Source organism: Heliangelus exortis, chromosome 11, assembly GCF_036169615.1.
Source record: "Heliangelus exortis chromosome 11, bHelExo1.hap1, whole genome shotgun sequence".
Lineage (NCBI taxonomy): Eukaryota > Metazoa > Chordata > Aves > Apodiformes > Trochilidae > Heliangelus > Heliangelus exortis.
In genome coordinates, this window is record NC_092432.1 from 9,498,746 (window position 1) to 9,516,324 (window position 17,579).

At 38.4% G+C, this 17,579-nt stretch overlaps 1 protein-coding gene across 9 annotated transcripts in view; it reads right to left on the reverse strand.

The window, feature by feature from the left end:
• The window catches only part of ADAMTSL3 (ADAMTS like 3), a 176,268-nt gene that overhangs the window by 26,400 nt on the left and 132,289 nt on the right, over positions 1-17,579 (reverse strand). For all 9 annotated transcript variants that reach the window (XR_011727981.1, XM_071754418.1, XM_071754420.1 and 6 more), the window contains 6 exons: positions 15,876-16,162; positions 8,919-9,048; positions 7,637-7,829; positions 6,744-6,923; positions 5,800-5,953; positions 474-1,554 (listed from right to left, as the gene is read on the reverse strand). Coding sequence is in view for 8 of the 9 variants with exons in the window: in XM_071754418.1 (XP_071610519.1) it covers positions 474-1,554; positions 5,800-5,953; positions 6,744-6,923; positions 7,637-7,829; positions 8,919-9,048; positions 15,876-16,162 (2,025 nt within the window). In the remaining variant the exon portion in view is untranslated. The remainder of the gene's footprint in view (positions 1-473; positions 1,555-5,799; positions 5,954-6,743; positions 6,924-7,636; positions 7,830-8,918; positions 9,049-15,875; positions 16,163-17,579) is intronic.

A 17,579-nucleotide genomic window follows, 5' to 3' on the forward strand; every position in this document is an offset into this window, starting at 1 on the left:
CTTGAGCAAATATTGGAACATAACACTCACTTGCTGTGCTTATTCTTCAGCTACAGTTGTCAAATGTGTTCATAATACAAGTTAGTTATTATTTTGTATTCCACTGTCCTCAACAGAATAAATTTGCAAATTCTAAAGTATTGAAAAAAGTTCCATGACAACTCATTCTTTTTTTTTTTTTTAAACTGAAATTATGCAGCTACAATTCTACCTAAAAATTTATTGTCTTGAAAGATGGTGAAAGTGCCAGTTATATTTTTCCCTCCTTAAAATGAGTAAGAACTAAGACTTCTTTTCACCTATGCCATGGCAGAAGCTTTCAATGTGTTCCCACTTAAAGACACAAGGAATATTGCTCATGCTTGTCTCATTTTTACAACAGCATCTTAGAATATTGCACTGCAGGGTGGATTTTTACTCTTGATAAGAACATAATCATTCACTGAAAAATAAAGGAGAAAAAATTTACTTACTTCTCAGAGGATTTTAATGTCTGCCCATCTTTCGTCCAGGTATATTTCACTTCACCAACACCCGCTGTTTCACACAGTAGACTGACAGCACGAGTATTCCTGGTCAGATAAACTGTATTTCCAATCCGAACTGTTAATGTTTTGTTGAAGGAAACTCGAGGACTTTCATTTTGCCTCATAATAACTGGAACCTTCTGGCTGAACACTACCTTATCACCAGTTTTTGTGCTGGAATGTTCAGATTCATTAGGTGACTTGCCTGTGAGTTTTGATGCAAGTTTCTCATCCTGGGCCCCCTTCCATTTCTCAGTAGTTGGTTGCGGAGGCCTAGATAACTCAGCAATTAATTGATAAATGACCTGGGATGCCAAGTCATCATCGACTTCTCCAGTTTCAATGAGCTGACTCATGTTCCTTATCAGTTCCTCAAACTGCACAGTATCCATGCTGTAGGCACCTTGGAGAACTGCTGCTTCCAGTCGTTTATTCTTGAATTTAGGAGAGTTGAAGTCTTCTGCTGAATTACTCCCAAAAGTTTCAAGGTTTCGCAGAAGTGGTTGATCGTTTATCTGCCTGTCACCCAGGTAGAGCTCATTTTTCTTACTCCACATTTGCCACATTTTGCTCATTTTATGCCATTTGGCCCCAAAGCTGTTGGCCTCGTTGTGATCTGCATTACCAGTCTCACGGGCATGTTTTCTAAGATTTGGTGGCTCTATCAATCTGTTGTCAGTACCGATGAGTTTGAGCACAAAGGTTTCTTGCACAGAGCCTGCAATACATCTGTACACACCAATATCACTCGCTTCGAGACTGTGTATTTTTAGTGAGCCTGACTTAGTGATGCCAAGTCTTTTGGAGTTTTCTAAGTGTTGTCCATCTTTTTCCCACCGGATAAGGGATTTCTGGAACCTTCGTACAGGGCACTTAATTACAACAGATGTTTTTGGAAGTAAGTAGGCTCGGCTTCCTATGGTAAAATTAATGCGCTTCTCTTGTCTTGTTTGAATATAGACTCGGTGAACGCTGACAATCTGAGGTCCCAGAGCAGAATACTTTTCTGGCAGCTTTGGTTTAAGCTCTGAAAGAAAACAAAGTGCTGAAAAGTATCTGATCATTTGCACTCATGCTTACAAAAATCTGCTTTTCACAATACTTTACAGGGTTTTTCCTGACTTTGTTCAAGTCAGATTGCAACATGCTGAGCTTTTATCTCAGTCACACACATGCAAAAATATGAGCATGAAACCATAACATTCCCCTGCTCTAGCCAAGAGGCTATTGCCTCTTCCTCAAGTCCCTAACACTAAAATGATACAGGCAACATATACCTATGTGAAGAACATAGTGCACACATACCTACATGTATATAAAGATGTACCATATAATGAATTCATTTTTACTATGTATGTATCTATAATCCTTTTATGCTTATCTTTCCTGTTGCTGCCTCAGAAGGTCTAGGCATGATGGGAATGGAAAAAGTGAATAAAAAAATTCAAACACATCACTTTCTCTACATTTGAGCACTGTTGAGTGCAGAATGACCTAAATAGAACAAAACCTATCCAAAAAGTAAGTCTCCCCTTGACTATTACTTAAATTCTTGGCTGGCCATGCTGGTTGTCTGATTGAGTCAAGCCAAATCGATAGGAGGTGAAAGAGAGAGTCAGTGAAGACACAGCACATGTGAGAAGCAAAGGCACCCTGGAATCACTGGCTTAGGGCAATTTCTTTGGGTCGAAAGATGAGCTACTCACAGTATTGTGCCAAGAAAGTTGGGAGGGAAGGGAGGAAAGATACATCAAAATTTTGAGAAGTTGAATACAGTAAGCAGATGAATTCACAAAACCAGACAATAACTGCATAGAGCTTCATGCAGACTGGGTATGGAGTCATTGGGTCTTACGGAGCTTCTCCTGAGTTGTACTGCAGGTTCTTGGATGCTGAAAGGTTTCCAGTGAGCTGCCTGAAGCCTGATAACCACAAGCAGGGTTTTCAAGCAGTGGTTGGAACAACTTGAGGACAACATGAGAGTGGCTGCAGTGTTTTGGATACTGCTATGCTGACAGACTTCTGGCAGCTACTGTGCCCCATTTTGATCAGTAGAACTTATCTGACTGCGAAAACACTTGATAGGTGAGAAGCAAAGCACTGTAGGAGGTGTGGAACAAGGGCAGGCACCCCCTGAGTTTGTTTCATGCAGGATGAAATTGGCCAGCTGGGAAGAGTCAGGAAACACTGTGCATTGGTGCTAGAAAACAATCCAGTCGTGCTTGGTGACCCAGCTTTCTGGTATGTGACAGAGAAAAAACTCAAGAGCCTGCAAAATGAGTTGATGAGCAAGGAAATGGACACAGAAATCAAAATGCTTCTGAGCATGGCTGAATCTGGAATCATTGCTACTATGCCACTTGGTAGGTGCATAAATAAAATGACAACTACACTGATGGCTCACACATGATATTTGAAAAGCTGCATGCTTCTGATACACACATGCTTCAAATATGCTGTGAAGAAATAGGTGGAAAGCTAAATGTTTCAAGCATTCGATAAGTGTGTACACTGTATGAACTACACCCTAGAGTGCATTCTTATGCTTATAAACCAAAATGGTTATTTTCAATGTTTTGGGTAATGAGTTCAGACCTGTGGGGATATCATGGTTTCATAATTACACAGCTATTAAATGGGTATTCGTTATCCAGATACACGGTTCCCTCAACTATTTCACGTGGTACAACAAATAAATTGCTTTAGGCACTCAGTTTACTAAAATTATTAAAGTAGCGTCCTGTTTTCAATAAGTTACTGGGCCTCAAATATTTATTTTTAGGGAAGGGTTCCAGTATAAAATCTTCCATTTCCAAAATCCAACTTACAGACACAGTAAGTGTAACTTTAAACACACAAATTAAAATACTTCAGGCTGTGTTTTGTTTACACTAGTTATTCCAACATGGAATTAAACCCAGGGCATACTTATAAATATGTTAACAAGTCTCATCCATTTCATTTCTTAAAAAAAGACAGACCACTAACTCTCATTAGCAGTTCAACACTAAAGGGTGTGTATATTTTTACTGGTGACTGGTGAGCAAGGCTAGGAGTGAAACGAAGTTCAGAGTTGTGGATGGCAGGTCATATAAATATATAAGGTCATATAAATATATGAGGCTACATAAGTGTGCCTTTTCTAGATCCTTAGTACCATCCAATCTTGAGGTAACAGACTACAAGGTAAATCAAGTTTAATGATTAGATTGTACTGGGGCTGCTGGACATTATCACCTGGTACAAATCCATCTCTATGACCTCTAATGGTCCCCACAGCTATAGCTGGGTGGCAGGTCCTGATGACCTCAGGGCTACACTGGTGCTATTTCCTGTTCTCAGAGTACATGCTCAGGAATATTTGACTTACTAGGGCCCGTTAAGTAGAAAAGGGCTACAATTACTAGTCCCATAATAAAAGATTAAGCATAAGAGCCCCAGCATTGTCATGAGACAGCAAAAAAAGAAGGAGCTCATCTGAAGCCCAGAAGCATAAGCTAGGACAGGCACATGCAGAAATTCTGCTCCTCAAGAGAAGAGCCCCTCAGAGCTCACATGCCATACGCCAGCCTACTCTTGCTAAGTCCCCTTCACTCTCTGTAGCTGGCCGTCTCCCTGAGGGCCAGGCTATGTTCTTGTCTTCTGTGGTCTCCTCCTTCCGGGCAGTCTGAACCCATGGCTACCTGAAGAGGAGATGAATTCTACATGTTCCTGTGAGTCCAAAGCTGCCCCGGCTCCTTCTACAAAACCCAACTGCAGCTACGGGTACAGAGACGTCTCAGACCTTCACTTGCCCTCCCATTGCCCAGCCAGGAAATTGCCAGGCAGACCTGAGCTGCAAGGGCTCTCCTTTTTTCAAACAGCTGTGGAGATGAAGGGAGAGCAGTGATTTTCTTAGGACTTCAACCTGCACCCCCTCACTACAATCACACTCCCTCTACAGGTCACTGTCCTGCTTTCTTGGCACTGTGGTAGAAGCTGACAATGTAACTTCAGTATCAGTCTCTGCTAAGCAATTTGCAAACCAGCTACACTGCCATTCAACTATCCACAATTAATTAAATTCAGATAGATATGTGGCTCAAAATATTTTATTAAACCTTATGCCAAGGACATTCCTGAAAGTCCTCAGGGCTTTATTTGAGTTTTGAACCTCAGGATTTTGGCATGTTAATTTGAAATGCAGGCCAGGAAAAGAAGTTTCATATTATGTATGAATCAGTAATTATTCTATTTCTTATTTTATTTTGTGAATAATTTTTAAAGCAAAGGTTGAAAATGTATAAAGTAGCTACTTCTTGACAGCACTATTAATTGTGTCAAAACATATCTACCCCTGTGATCAAAACCAGGCCATTCATGAAGGCTTTTGGTTTTCCCCCACCCTAAAACCAGAAACTCCTTTCTCTTCACTGCCCTACTCCACAAACCTACAAACTAATACACTGCTTTACAAAGAGAGGAGAGCACAGCTTCAGACAAAAGGAACCTGCATCTAGAACTGCCTGCTCTAAATTACTGTATATAATTGAATAGACTCCAGATCAGTACAGTATTTCCATCAGTGGTGTACATACACTATCAGGGCTGCTACCATCATAACCCAATTATGCCCAAATTATTATTATTATATGTCTTATGGACAGCTTTTAATGACAGATTTTTACATAGAGAGCAAAAAAATACTGGATTTTTAAAAGGATGTCTGTACTGGCATCACTTCCTGCAAAGAGACTGGGATTCTCATTTCTACAAGGAAAGGTGGAAAGTATACCTGAAGTAAACACTGGCACAGAGCTTCTGGTTTTCAATTCCAGCATGCTAAGCAAAATGTTTAGTGTAATACAAACATACAGCAAAACAAGATAAGCCAGAACTGGATTCTTATCTTCTCTAATGTCCTTTATAATTTATAATAAATGTATCTTTCATTGTTTTGGATTGTTTTGTTGGTTTTGTTTTGTTTCCAGTTGGGATAGTGTAAAAGATAAAGGAAAAAACAGATCAAATGTATGTATGTATGAGGGTTAGAGGTATTTATCACTAAAGTGTATTGAAAAATTACTTCATTAGACAATAACCTTTATTTCTCACTGCAAGAAAAAAATTAAAACTGACCCTGTTATTATTGGTCAAGTAATTATGATACAGTTTATGCCAGATTACTAATGTGAAAGCAGAGGGAGATAAGTGAATTAACTTTTATACAGATTTTCCTTTATCAATAGATCATCCCAAATCATCAAGCAACTACATAAAGCAACATACTTACTGTTGCAGGCATTCATCTGACAAGACCTTACAAGCAGCGAAGGAGACAGACCACTGCACATTGATCCATTTAATGTGACATATTGGCCCTTTGCTGTTAGGTTTTGGCAGGCAAGTTTCCTCCTCTGGATTCCAACACCACAGCTTACTGAGCACTGTGAAAGGAAGGATGCAGTCAAGCTAAACTTGCTGTCCCATACCGCACATGCTAATTTTAAGCTAGTTTTGGGTTTGTATTTGTCCTTCTGAGAGAGTGTGCATAGTCTCTGCTTCATGCAAATCTTTGTGTTACCCAGACATTAAACTCTCTCCACTTTTCCTGGCAACAAGAATATAAGACAGATAATTTGTTCCAGCAAGCAGCTCAGGAACAATTAAAAGAACACAACAGTATTTCTTCATCTTTAACCACAGGCGGAGCAGAGCAACCTAGTATCAAAGAGAAACAATTCAGCCATTTCTAAAAAGCCCCTGTTAAGTGCCTCAACCCTCTTTCCTAGTTTGTGTTCCAGGAACTTTAATTTTAGTCTCCCTATTTACTTTTATAATTTTTTTTTTTTTTTTTTTTTTTTTTAAGGGAGTGGTAACAAGCTTTCATCAAATAGGGAAAAAGGAGGACATATTCAGGATTAATGCAAAGACCTATTTTTTGGAAGCCATACTGTGAAATATCTGATAGCTAAACATGTCTAGTAGAATACATGCAATGCATTACAAACAGTCCTTCAGCAACTCGAACACAGCTCAGGAAGAGGGATGAGATCAGGGTGGTTGCAGGCAGGAAGGAACAATAACTATGTACAGTCTAGTCCAGGTACATGCCTTGAGAAACAGCCAGCTACCCTGTGAATTTATTGCTCCAAACATCTCATTCACCCAAGCAGAAATCTTCAGAGCTCACGTTACAGCTGCAAGTTTTGGTTCACCCTTGTTGGGGCTGCTCACCTTGGACCATTCTCCTATGACCAGCTGAGGAGGACAATCAACTTTTGCACATGGTTTACTAGTTGGCAATTTAGGTTCCTGGCAGGTGTCATCAGAGTGTTTCAGGAAACTGCCATCTGTCAGCAGCTGCTTACAGTGCACTTTGCGGGTCTGGATTCCTCCTCCACAAGTACGTGAGCACTAATGAGAAGAAGAGAATGTAGCATGTTGGACACCTGCATTTACAGCTGTGCTCACCCATTACATAGGTTTTACACAAACACTGTAAGCTCACCCTCTACCCGATTACGTTCACTTGAAAAATAAGATTTACTTTTAATTAAAAGGTAGCAGCACATAGAAAACTCTTCTGGTAAAATGTTAAGCTAATAGATTAGATTCTATGAGAACCTAACTACTAATTTAAAAAAAAAGTCAAAAAAAAAAAAAAAATCACACAATCTGAATGCAATTAAATAGTAGAAAACTTTAAGAAAAACATGCGCCTTACACATGTATCTGCCTGCTAATATACCTGGTGGGAGTTTAGGAAACTTTATCCTTGAGACAAGAAAAAATAAAAAAAATAAAAAAAATAAAAGCAAAACAAAAAACCAGCAATGTCTCCAGAAGGTTATTACATTTGCAGACCATAGAAAAAGAGGTGAAGTCTGGAGTACCTGGTATCCAGCTTCCTGAAATCTTAAAAAACAACTTTCCACCTCATCCTGTGACTATCCATTGGCATAGTAGTGAAAAGTAGGGTTTTTTCATCCTGGAATAGTTTGTTGTAATGAAATCAGCTGAAACACACACCAAAGTTCAGGAGCTACCTTCCACATTATTCCAGCCAGAGAATCTCAAGTGCCTCACCAGAGGAACACATTTAAAGAATTTCTGCAACCCACACATACCTGTTGCCACTCCTCAACATGCCAAACAGGGGGACAATCAATCTGGTTACAAGCTTGTAAAGAATGAGGCTTTTTGTCCTTGCAGTCTTCAGGAGCAACAGCAGCTCCTCCAGGCTGCTGGCAGTGCACATCTCTGGTCTGTATCCCAACCCCACAGGTCGCTGAGCAGCGTCTCCAGGGTCCACTTTGCCACCTGTTCTTCCAAAAACACAGCCAAAAAAAACAGGTTTTCAGACTGGGGAAGGAGCAACAGCACCCAGAAAGTCCCTAGCAAAGAGGAACTGAAGACACAGCTATTAAGTGCTGGCTAAAACCATCCCTTTTTTTTTTTTTGGCTGTAATGCAAAATTATAAACTAGATTTGTAAGCTGACAGGTAATGAGGAAATGCAGAAGTTATTAGTAATAAAGTAAGAGAGACATTTCTAGACAGACTCAACTCCAGCATTTCCTTTCTGAATGTTCCTTGCAAAAAAAGCAACATCCTATTGGCAACCTGCTGATGTTTATCTTAAGAAATATGTAAATATACCTTTCTTACATTTACAAAACTTCCTTTAAATGTCTACGTGCTTTCTATAAAACATCCTGTTCCTGTTAACCACTTCCCTACATCTTGCAAGAGGAGGTTTCTACAAACACATAGAAAAAACATGCAAAGGATCAGGGATGTCAGAGATCAGAAGTGGGTAAATAAGGCAGAGAATGTGAAAATTTCACACATGGCCCTTTCAAGTGACCAAGTTAGCTTGGCCTTCTTGGATTAGGACTGGGTTTGTTCTTTTCCAAGGATCTCCAAACAAACACAAGAAGCCATAAGAATTATGTGGAGCTACTAAAGAAACATGCAATTAAAATAACTGTAAATCATAATTTCACTTTTTATCATTCAGTAAGGATAGAAAATAAATATCCTCTGTGTTTTTCTGAAATTGCCTTTAAATTTCCTTTTACCACTAGAAGAGTTAAGGCTGTTTTTCCAACTCAGGCAAATATCTGCACAGAAGAGATTTATTTTAGAAAACATTCCTTATTTTTTTAGTGAGATGGGAAGAGTGGAAAAGGAGTGAACAAGACCAACAAAGCAAAACAAAACAAAACAAAAAAAACCCAAAAAACCACCAACCCAGCCCCAAAACCTTGTTAAAGACAAGAGTAGTGAAATTTCATCCCCAGGCAAGACCACAGTCTTGCAATTTGAACCTTTCCTGAGAAAGCCAATGTTTATTTAAGTGATGTTAACCACTTGTTTGCCACAGGATGATTTCATTATTACAGTGTACCTCGGAGGGCAAAGCTTCATGTTGCAAGTGCGAGTCATTGGTGGTGGTCTCTTGGAACTGTCACACAGGGTTTCATTGACAGCTTGTTTTGTCTCGACATGCAAACACATGGCAATGGCTTCTTGTGTTCCTGAATTAGAAAGGGAAACACTCATGAAACACGGAAGATCAGGAGATTTCTGTAAAGTTTCTTCCGGAATAATAGTCAGTAAAAAAGCTTCAAACACTGAATGAGACCTCAGGCTCAAAAGTAACATCTCAAATCTAAGGGAACATAGATATAGTTTATATATGTAATGCTCAAAAAGGTATTTATGAATAGTATCTTGTGAGATTTAAAAAGTTTTACTTGACATTCTACCTCTTTGAAAACCAATAGAAAATAGACTTCTGTTGGTCCACTCTCAGATGCTACATTTGCCTAGTTCTGAGTGACTGACTCAACATAAAACCTTCCTCATCTGGACTAAGAGGTGCAATATTTTTGCTGAAGGCAGCAAATCTGACACAGCCCAGTTTTCCTCACTCATGACAATTCTTGACAGCTTCCGATCTGCAGTTCTTCCTACCTATATCTTATTACTTAAGCATTAAAGCTTTCTAATATTAGAATTGCTATGAGTCAAAATGAAACATAAGATGCTTTAGAACAAGTCAGTTTGGTGAATACACATTTTGCCAACTACTTTTATTTTAGACGTATATAATTACATGATTTTATAAATTGTATTCTTTCCTCAGAAAGCCTTGCTCAATTTCAAAGCTCATACTTATATGCACATAAAAAACAAGATGGTTTGTGATGTTCCTGGGGATCTGGGATGCTCTTTTTAAGCAATGCTAATGATCATAACCCTGTAGAACATTGAAAATAATAATAATCCATTTCCTTCGTATTCTTCACTTATCTCCACTGATTTTTTAAGGGTACAAACTTGTTTTCAGAAGCAGCTTATATTTCTTCTCTTACAACCAACTTCCAAGGTTTCAAAGTGGGTTGCATTTTTAACTAGAAACCTCCACTGACCACTTCGTGGTGTCACCTATGACATTACCTCAAGAGATCACCACTATTACCACACAAAGGCTTCTTCAGCTACTGCTCTTTGATTCAGCTGTGTATGATAAGTGGTTTCTTGTCCAGTTGCTCATTAGCCATTCTCATTTCAGTGGGCTCGATGAAATATCCTGCACTGAAAGTTTTGTCTCCATGCTAATGGTCCACATTTCCCTCTTTTGCAACACATTAATGAGCACTGTCATTCTTTTCATAAACCAAAGCTGTTCCTTCCATCTATAAACAATTCTGATGCAGACCAGCATATCAGCCAGCCCAGGCCGCAATCCCTTTTTGCAACACTTGAGCCAGGCAAACTATTTCAGACACCTCAGCAGGAGCAGATCAGCAGTGACTTTCACAGTAATGTAGATTCCAATTTCTTTCATGATCTTTGGAACACCCCTAGATCCCCTCTGGGACTCGTTTTCAGTTTAGAAAGACTTTGTTATATAAATGTTTTGACTACATCTACAAAGTGATGAATTTTTATAGAAATGAAGACCTGACCTTAAATATGACTGACAACCTATTTAGTTCTCTTATATCAAAGTACTGATAATTACATTAACATAGAACACACACTGAGTAAAAAGTATTCTTCTAGCAAGACTTTAATAACAAAGACCATGACTTCAATGCAGACATGAAAATGCCCAAAGATAGCAAAAGAGTAAACAAACATTTTTTCTAGAGCTCTACTATTTCAGTGCAGACTTACAACCAAAGGAATCAAACATTTCCTGTCTAATTGGTCACCATGTGTTTAACAGGAGCAGCTTCCCTGTCCCCTCATGCAGGACAAGTTTAAGAAATTGTTTTCTGGCAGAAGCAGAATGACATAACCAGACAAGAATCAAGCACCCACATAATCTCTATTTTAAATCTACCCTACGCTACCACCCTTCAGTTTTGCAGCCCTCACTGTGTTCCTGTGGGAAAACCACGCTCAGAGGTGATGCTGCTCTGGAACAGGCTGCAATAAATAGTATCTTGTTAATATCTCACACAAAGGAGAGGAATGAAATAAAGTTCCTTTCATCTAAATGGGCAATAATCCCATGAGAACTTTTTATCTTAGTGTTGTAAAAACTAAAGTGGCCAGGCAAATGAACAAAAGGCATGTTATGCCAGGTGATGGTTTCTGCCTGCAACTTCCCATCTGGAGTTGATTAAACCACTTCAGCCTTGCAGCAGGGCCTACCTAACTTTAACTATCACCTGAAGAAAATGTCAATATGTGGAGTCTTTTATTTGACTTAACTACAAGGCACAAAATGCAGTAGCAGTTCTTCCCCACTGGGGCCTCATTGAAAGAAAAATGGCACCCTGTTTTGATGCCTTAAGAACAACACAGAAACTGAAGAGCTGTTGAAAGCAAACCATGAACTCCCTTCCTGTTCCTTGGTTCCCAGTTTGAGAGCTTCATTCAGTAACTAACTACACTTAATAGTGCAGAATTTGCTTGAGGTTAACTGTCAAAATGTCTTGACAATTAATCAGCTTTCTCACCCCAAACTATAATTTTCCATTAGTTGGAAACTTCAGTCACTGATAAATTCCTTATTCTGTGTCGATAGGAAAATGGAAAAATCTATTATTCAAACAAGCAAGGTTTTATATGTATGACTTTCTTGGCTTATAATATAAACATAGTAGATAATTTAACTAAAACATTATGTATGCAGCAGGGAGCATTAAGTATTTTTACAGTAATCTGATGCACTATTGTAGTAATTATCCCACTATTCATTGAAATTGAATATTTTCTATTTTAACCCAGGATTCAAACCACATACATTTATATTCTTTTACAACTTTTCCTGTGCAGTGAAATACACAGTGCATGAAGCTGTGTTAAAAAATCAGAATGCCTGAAAAAAGACCAGACTTTTTTTTTCTGCTTTTTTTTTTTAGAATTCAAAGAAAATGGAGGTGGAAAGTTGCTGTGCAAATGGTAAGAGACTGGATCTGGGTCTCTGTACCTGGAAGAGAAAGGACTGTCATTTACTTCTGTCAGATTGGTTACTGCTTAAAATGTATACTATCAGCTGAAAATAACTCAGAAGAAATGCCAAGGCCTGCATATGCTTGAGCCTCCCTGTAAATCCATTGAAACTGGCATTGTTATTTATACTTCTTCTGTAAAAAAGTATATTTATACTTCTTCTGTAAAAAAGTAAAGTCAGGGAGTGCAGTTAATGAAAGCAGTTGTAAGAGTAACCAGTTATTAAATTTCCTACACTAATATGCCACTATTGCAAATGCTCTCAATTTTATACAAGAGTCTCAGTACGGTCATTGTTTCTTAAGGGCCCTTAACTTTGGCTAGAATCCAGTAATTTTCTAAGACTCCTGATTTTCTTACAAATAAGAAGGTAAACTTTTAGCATTATGGCCCAGACAAAAGAATGAAAACACCACTTGACTGCATCCTAAATCTTCCAAAGCCACAGGCTATTGGGGAAACAACAGGAAGTGTGTATCTATTGTTTAATCTCATTATTTTAAAGTCAATTTAATAACCTTAGGAGGCCCAAATCATAATTTTAAAGCATAAGAAAAATTAAAAGTAATCATTACATTGAACTACCAAAATCTGCCTTTTGCAAGTCAAGGTATTTTTAAACAGGGACCCAGAAAATTTTTTTATTTTTATTTTTTTTAAATGGAAAACATCCCTTTAAAATATTATAGAGTAGTTAAATGATTGACAACATTAAAGAAATACTATGTATTACAAGGAAAACATTTCTTCTCCTCAGGCATACACTTTATTCTGATAACAACTATTACTTCTCACTGACAAGCTTATGAAAATTGAACTTATACTTACACTGGGGGCTTTTGCATTAGGCCACAGGTCTCCAGATTGAAAAAAGAAAAAAACCAAACATTCTAGGAAAATGAGGAAAATCTTGAGATCCCTGAGCACAAAGTTGTCTTATTTTCAGTTTGGGATTTCTTCAGACAGAGAAGACAGAATAGAACTTCAGCTTTTGGGAGGGTTACAGAGTTTCCTATGGCTGTTAAAAGTGACATCTGCCTCATGATGAACTGGTCTGGACAACTTCACACCCACAGAAAGACTGATGAAAGAAGTATTAATTAGACTAAGAGGCATAATGCAATTTAGCAGTCCCTCACAGCAAAAAATTTTATGGCACTCATCAAGCTGCATCTCAAGCCCCACTGACCTGGTGCAGAACGCACACAAAATGACCAAAGATTCACCTTAGTAATGCTCTGGAACCTGCTGAGCAGGATGAACTGCAAAGTACTGATGATGTCTGATAATGCCTTGCAGATTGCCCTGTCTCTGTATCTCAAAAGCAATGTTTCCATCTGTATTTTCACATCTACTTTGGACAGGGACCAGAGGAGAGACTGAATTAAAATTTTAGGCTGTCTGAGGATTTAAAATATAGGTGCAAGTGACAAGAATTGAAACAGATTTAGTCCTTGCTCAAACTGTGGCTATAAAGCTTCCAGCCTGCTTAGGCCCTGCAGACTTTTTCCTCATTCAAAGTTGAGCACTAAGAAAGTTCTGAGGATACTGAAATCCCCAGGAATTTATTTTAATAGCCACTGCTAGGTACATACATGCTAGAGAAAAGGCACCTAATATAGTCTACATTACATTGGGATATTCCAAACTCAGACAACATTTATTTCTTGTAACAAAACAGATCATCTAATTGAAATGAAATTTGAACATAAACCTTAGCAGAAATGGATCAGCTCCTTTGAACTACACAATGGAAAAACAGTAGACAGTGAGATCATTAGTTAGTACATTGCAATAAACTGGAAGCAGAGAAGATGTCTGGTTCCCTTAAAACTATTTATCAGCAGGTAATTTTTGGTCTGTTTGAAAGCCTTTGCCAAGGCAGCAAGAAGACCAGAACCAATAGAAGGAAAAAATTACTGCTACTTAATTAGCATGACAATCCAGAGACTTCTGAAGCTGTTCATTGATAAAAAATCCTAACAACTTCCTACATTTCCCAGGAGCACCACATAAGAAAAATGACTAGACGTAGTACCACTAAAACCACAGAAGTCTTAACAAGGTGTTTTCCTTCAGATTTCTTAAAATGACCATTTCTATTGTGTACCCAACCAATGGTTAGATCCCTGTGAACACCTATTACACAATTCTCCATAAGGCAACCTCAAAAACATATGGAAGAGCCAAAACCCAGCAGCAGAATTCTCACTAAAATTTTTCTCACTAAAATTCTCACTAAAATTCTCACTCAGAAACAAATTAACCCAAACATGGGGTCCTGCTCATCAGTCAATATGAAGTTCTTTGTGCCTGCAAATGAAATTCCTGTTTTCAGTACAGGCTCCTTCAACTGCTGTCAGCTTGTACACCAAGTGCAGCTTTCATGTGAACACTTTTGCATGGACAAATGCACATGAGAAGGTGCAGACTATGCAAACATGTACAGTAGCAGGCAAAGCCCAGATTTTATTTCAGCATTGATAGCTCTGATGACCTCAAAATTAAAAAACTTTGGAGTTCTGGAATGCCTCTGACAAAGATACTGGCTAAAAAGCAGTGAAGTGGGTTTAAAAAGGCAATGGATCATCTTTTACAAGAATCAGCTGAGATATGAAAAAGAGAAGAAATTTAATAGCAATGAAAGCCTTGTTTCTGCTTTAGAGTACCATTTTCTTATTCCTAAAAATAATTCCCTCATTAAAATGAAGAGAGATGCAGTCACAACAGCTGTCACTACCATCACACTGTTATACATAGATACATACTTGGGCTGTTGCTTCTTCTACCTCACCAGACAAAATGCCCACAGAAAATGGGCACTGATGTGAAGAATGGGAGGAATGGGATGCATCAGCTTTCATGATCAGAAGTGGTGATTCCTATGGATCAACCCCATCAGTAAACAGCAGCAGTAAATGGTAAAGGAGACACTGATCAGTCACTTACCATCCTGTTGATAGCATTCTAGGGCATCCCTCCCAACTCCTGTCTTCAAGGTTTGAACTGGTGAATAGTACAAAGGAGGCTGTTTTCTCTGAGCTCTAGACTGACTCTCTGCTTCCAATTGTTTCTGTCCTCCCCTTTTCTACATTTTTTATTTCTTCTATGGGTACAACTGTCTTCACTTCCCACTGATGTCATCGGTCCTGTCATATATAGGTGTGTTCACAATTCCACTGCCTCCACTTAACACTTCATAACTCATTTGTGTTCAGTCCCAAAGTACAGTACATAGTAGCAACACCAGCAACCCTGTCTAGTAACATGAACTTAGGACGACAGGGAGATTCGATTACACCCAAAAAGGAATGTGCCTAACTACTTGCAGACAGATGTATGGCACAGAGTTCCTATAGAGTGATATACTGTACCAAGACCTAAACAAACTCCTCTTTGATGTTCATGCCAGTCAGGATGAAAGCAAGTCTACCTCATAACAACTTTGTATCCCTCCTGTACTGCTGAAAATGGCAGCATTTTGGAATGTAAAGTATAATTTACATGGGAATTTTAACTCCGAAACTATACACTTTCTGTTCCTGGGAAAAGAAAGGTCATCTAAACATGCCCATCACTGCTGTATCAAACATGTTGGTAACACCAACTGCTTGGCAGCTCTGACTCTTGCAGCAATAGGACTAAAGCAAGTTGCCTTATAAACAACTTCATGTACCTTATTTAAACAATTAAAGTTCTTGTCTGAACACAGTATATAAAGGAAACAAAGTATATTGAAACACTCTATGGATAACGTAGAAATAAGTTGAAATTTCAAGCTGTATGTTTTCCTACAGATCAAAACAGTTAATTAAGGTTACACTAAAAAGAGGGCTAACAATGTTAAACAATGCCAAACTTGTACAACTCAGGACAAAGAAATAAATGGTACCTCCAAGACACGTGGCTGAACAAGGAGTAAAACCAATGTATTCCCAGTCATAAATCACACTGCCATCTTCAGCATGTAAAAATTCTGGTGTGTAGGAGACAGGATCACTGTCACAGGATGCCTGGTGACAGACTCGTTCTGTTGGTGGCTTCTCATCTTCACATTCCTCCTCAGGCAGCTCAACTTCAGTCTGAGTAAACGCAAGAAGAATTCGGCACTTCACATCTCGCACCTGGGTGCCGTGGCCACACGTGGCACTGCATGGAGACCAGGGCTCAGGAATAAACCTGAAAATAACCACAGTGCAGTAGAAACGCTGTCATTTTATTCCATCTAATGGTGTCAGTGTGTGCAGAGCATAAAGCTGGCTAAAGCACATACGTGTACGTTTATACACAAAGCAGACAACACATAATACTATTTGATGCTTAAACAGAATGCATAATCAAGTGTCTGAAGTCTTTCACTTGCTCCCAATCCCCATCCATTTCTCAAAATTCACAAGGAAAAAAAAAGTAATAAAAGAGGAGAAAGTATCATGAGGAATAGGGAAAAATGATTTTTTGGTGGGAAGAAAGACATCACTCAAATTTTTTATCTAATGCCTTCAGTGGAAAAAAAAAGGAACTCCATGGAGACATATCTACACAATACAGAATTGTTCCCCAGGTACACAAACTTACACATATGCCAGAAGTGTATTTGCAGTTGGTTTAAATATGAGAAAGGCCATCACCTTGTATCATATTATCAGCAACCAAGCACAAGAAAAGCACTTTTCAAACCTAACTATCTTCAGTACACACCCCCGCAGGCTGCTGTTCAGATTTAATCTTGTAAGAAGCCTCTCATCTTCAATAAAGAGGTCTCACTGTCTCAGTCTACAATCCATCATTTTTATTAGAAAACATTTATGCTCCTGATGAACCACTGTAAAATCTTATTTTACAGATCATGAATTTATTGAATAAAATGAGGTTTTAGTCTATAATATTCTCTGTCTCTGAGGGTCACATTAATATCTGATAAAAATTTTCAAAATGACACAAGACCCAAGGGGCTGAATGTCATTAGTAAAGTAATCCTAAGAGGCTCTGGGGTACTATTTCTAAGATATCCAAGTTTAATAGGACATATTTTCAAAACGGTGCTCCATATGTCCAAATGCAGCTGATGGTCAAAACACAAACTGGATATATAGGAAGATATATTAAACTAATGATAAAAACATTTGGAAGGAAAAAACCCAAATTAGCATTCAAAGATTTTCTCCTTATCTTTGATTATGAATTTTCTCTTTACTGCAGGAAAGTCACCCTTACAAATGTAAGGACATTTGTATAAGGCAAAAATCAGTATTTACACTCTGGATACACAGTAAGCATAGAAAAATGTCAACACAGTGTGGTTGATTCTGTGGACAGTTTACTGTCTTGAGCCAACAACTTCTTGCCAACGTATACAGAAGAAGAATCAAATAGAAGAAAGGAGAACAAATGAGTGAGTAACCCAAGGACACTCTAGCTTAGTTAGTCCTTGGGGTAGCCACTGAAACCGTGAATTAGGCCCCAAGACAGACTCTTTCCAGTGGAAAAGTCTGTTCCCATTTCCAGTGATGTTTACAAGGTAACTGGTTATTCTTTAGAGAGATTTTGATGAAATACCTTTATAATTCTGCTATGACAGTAAAGATACCAAAAACCC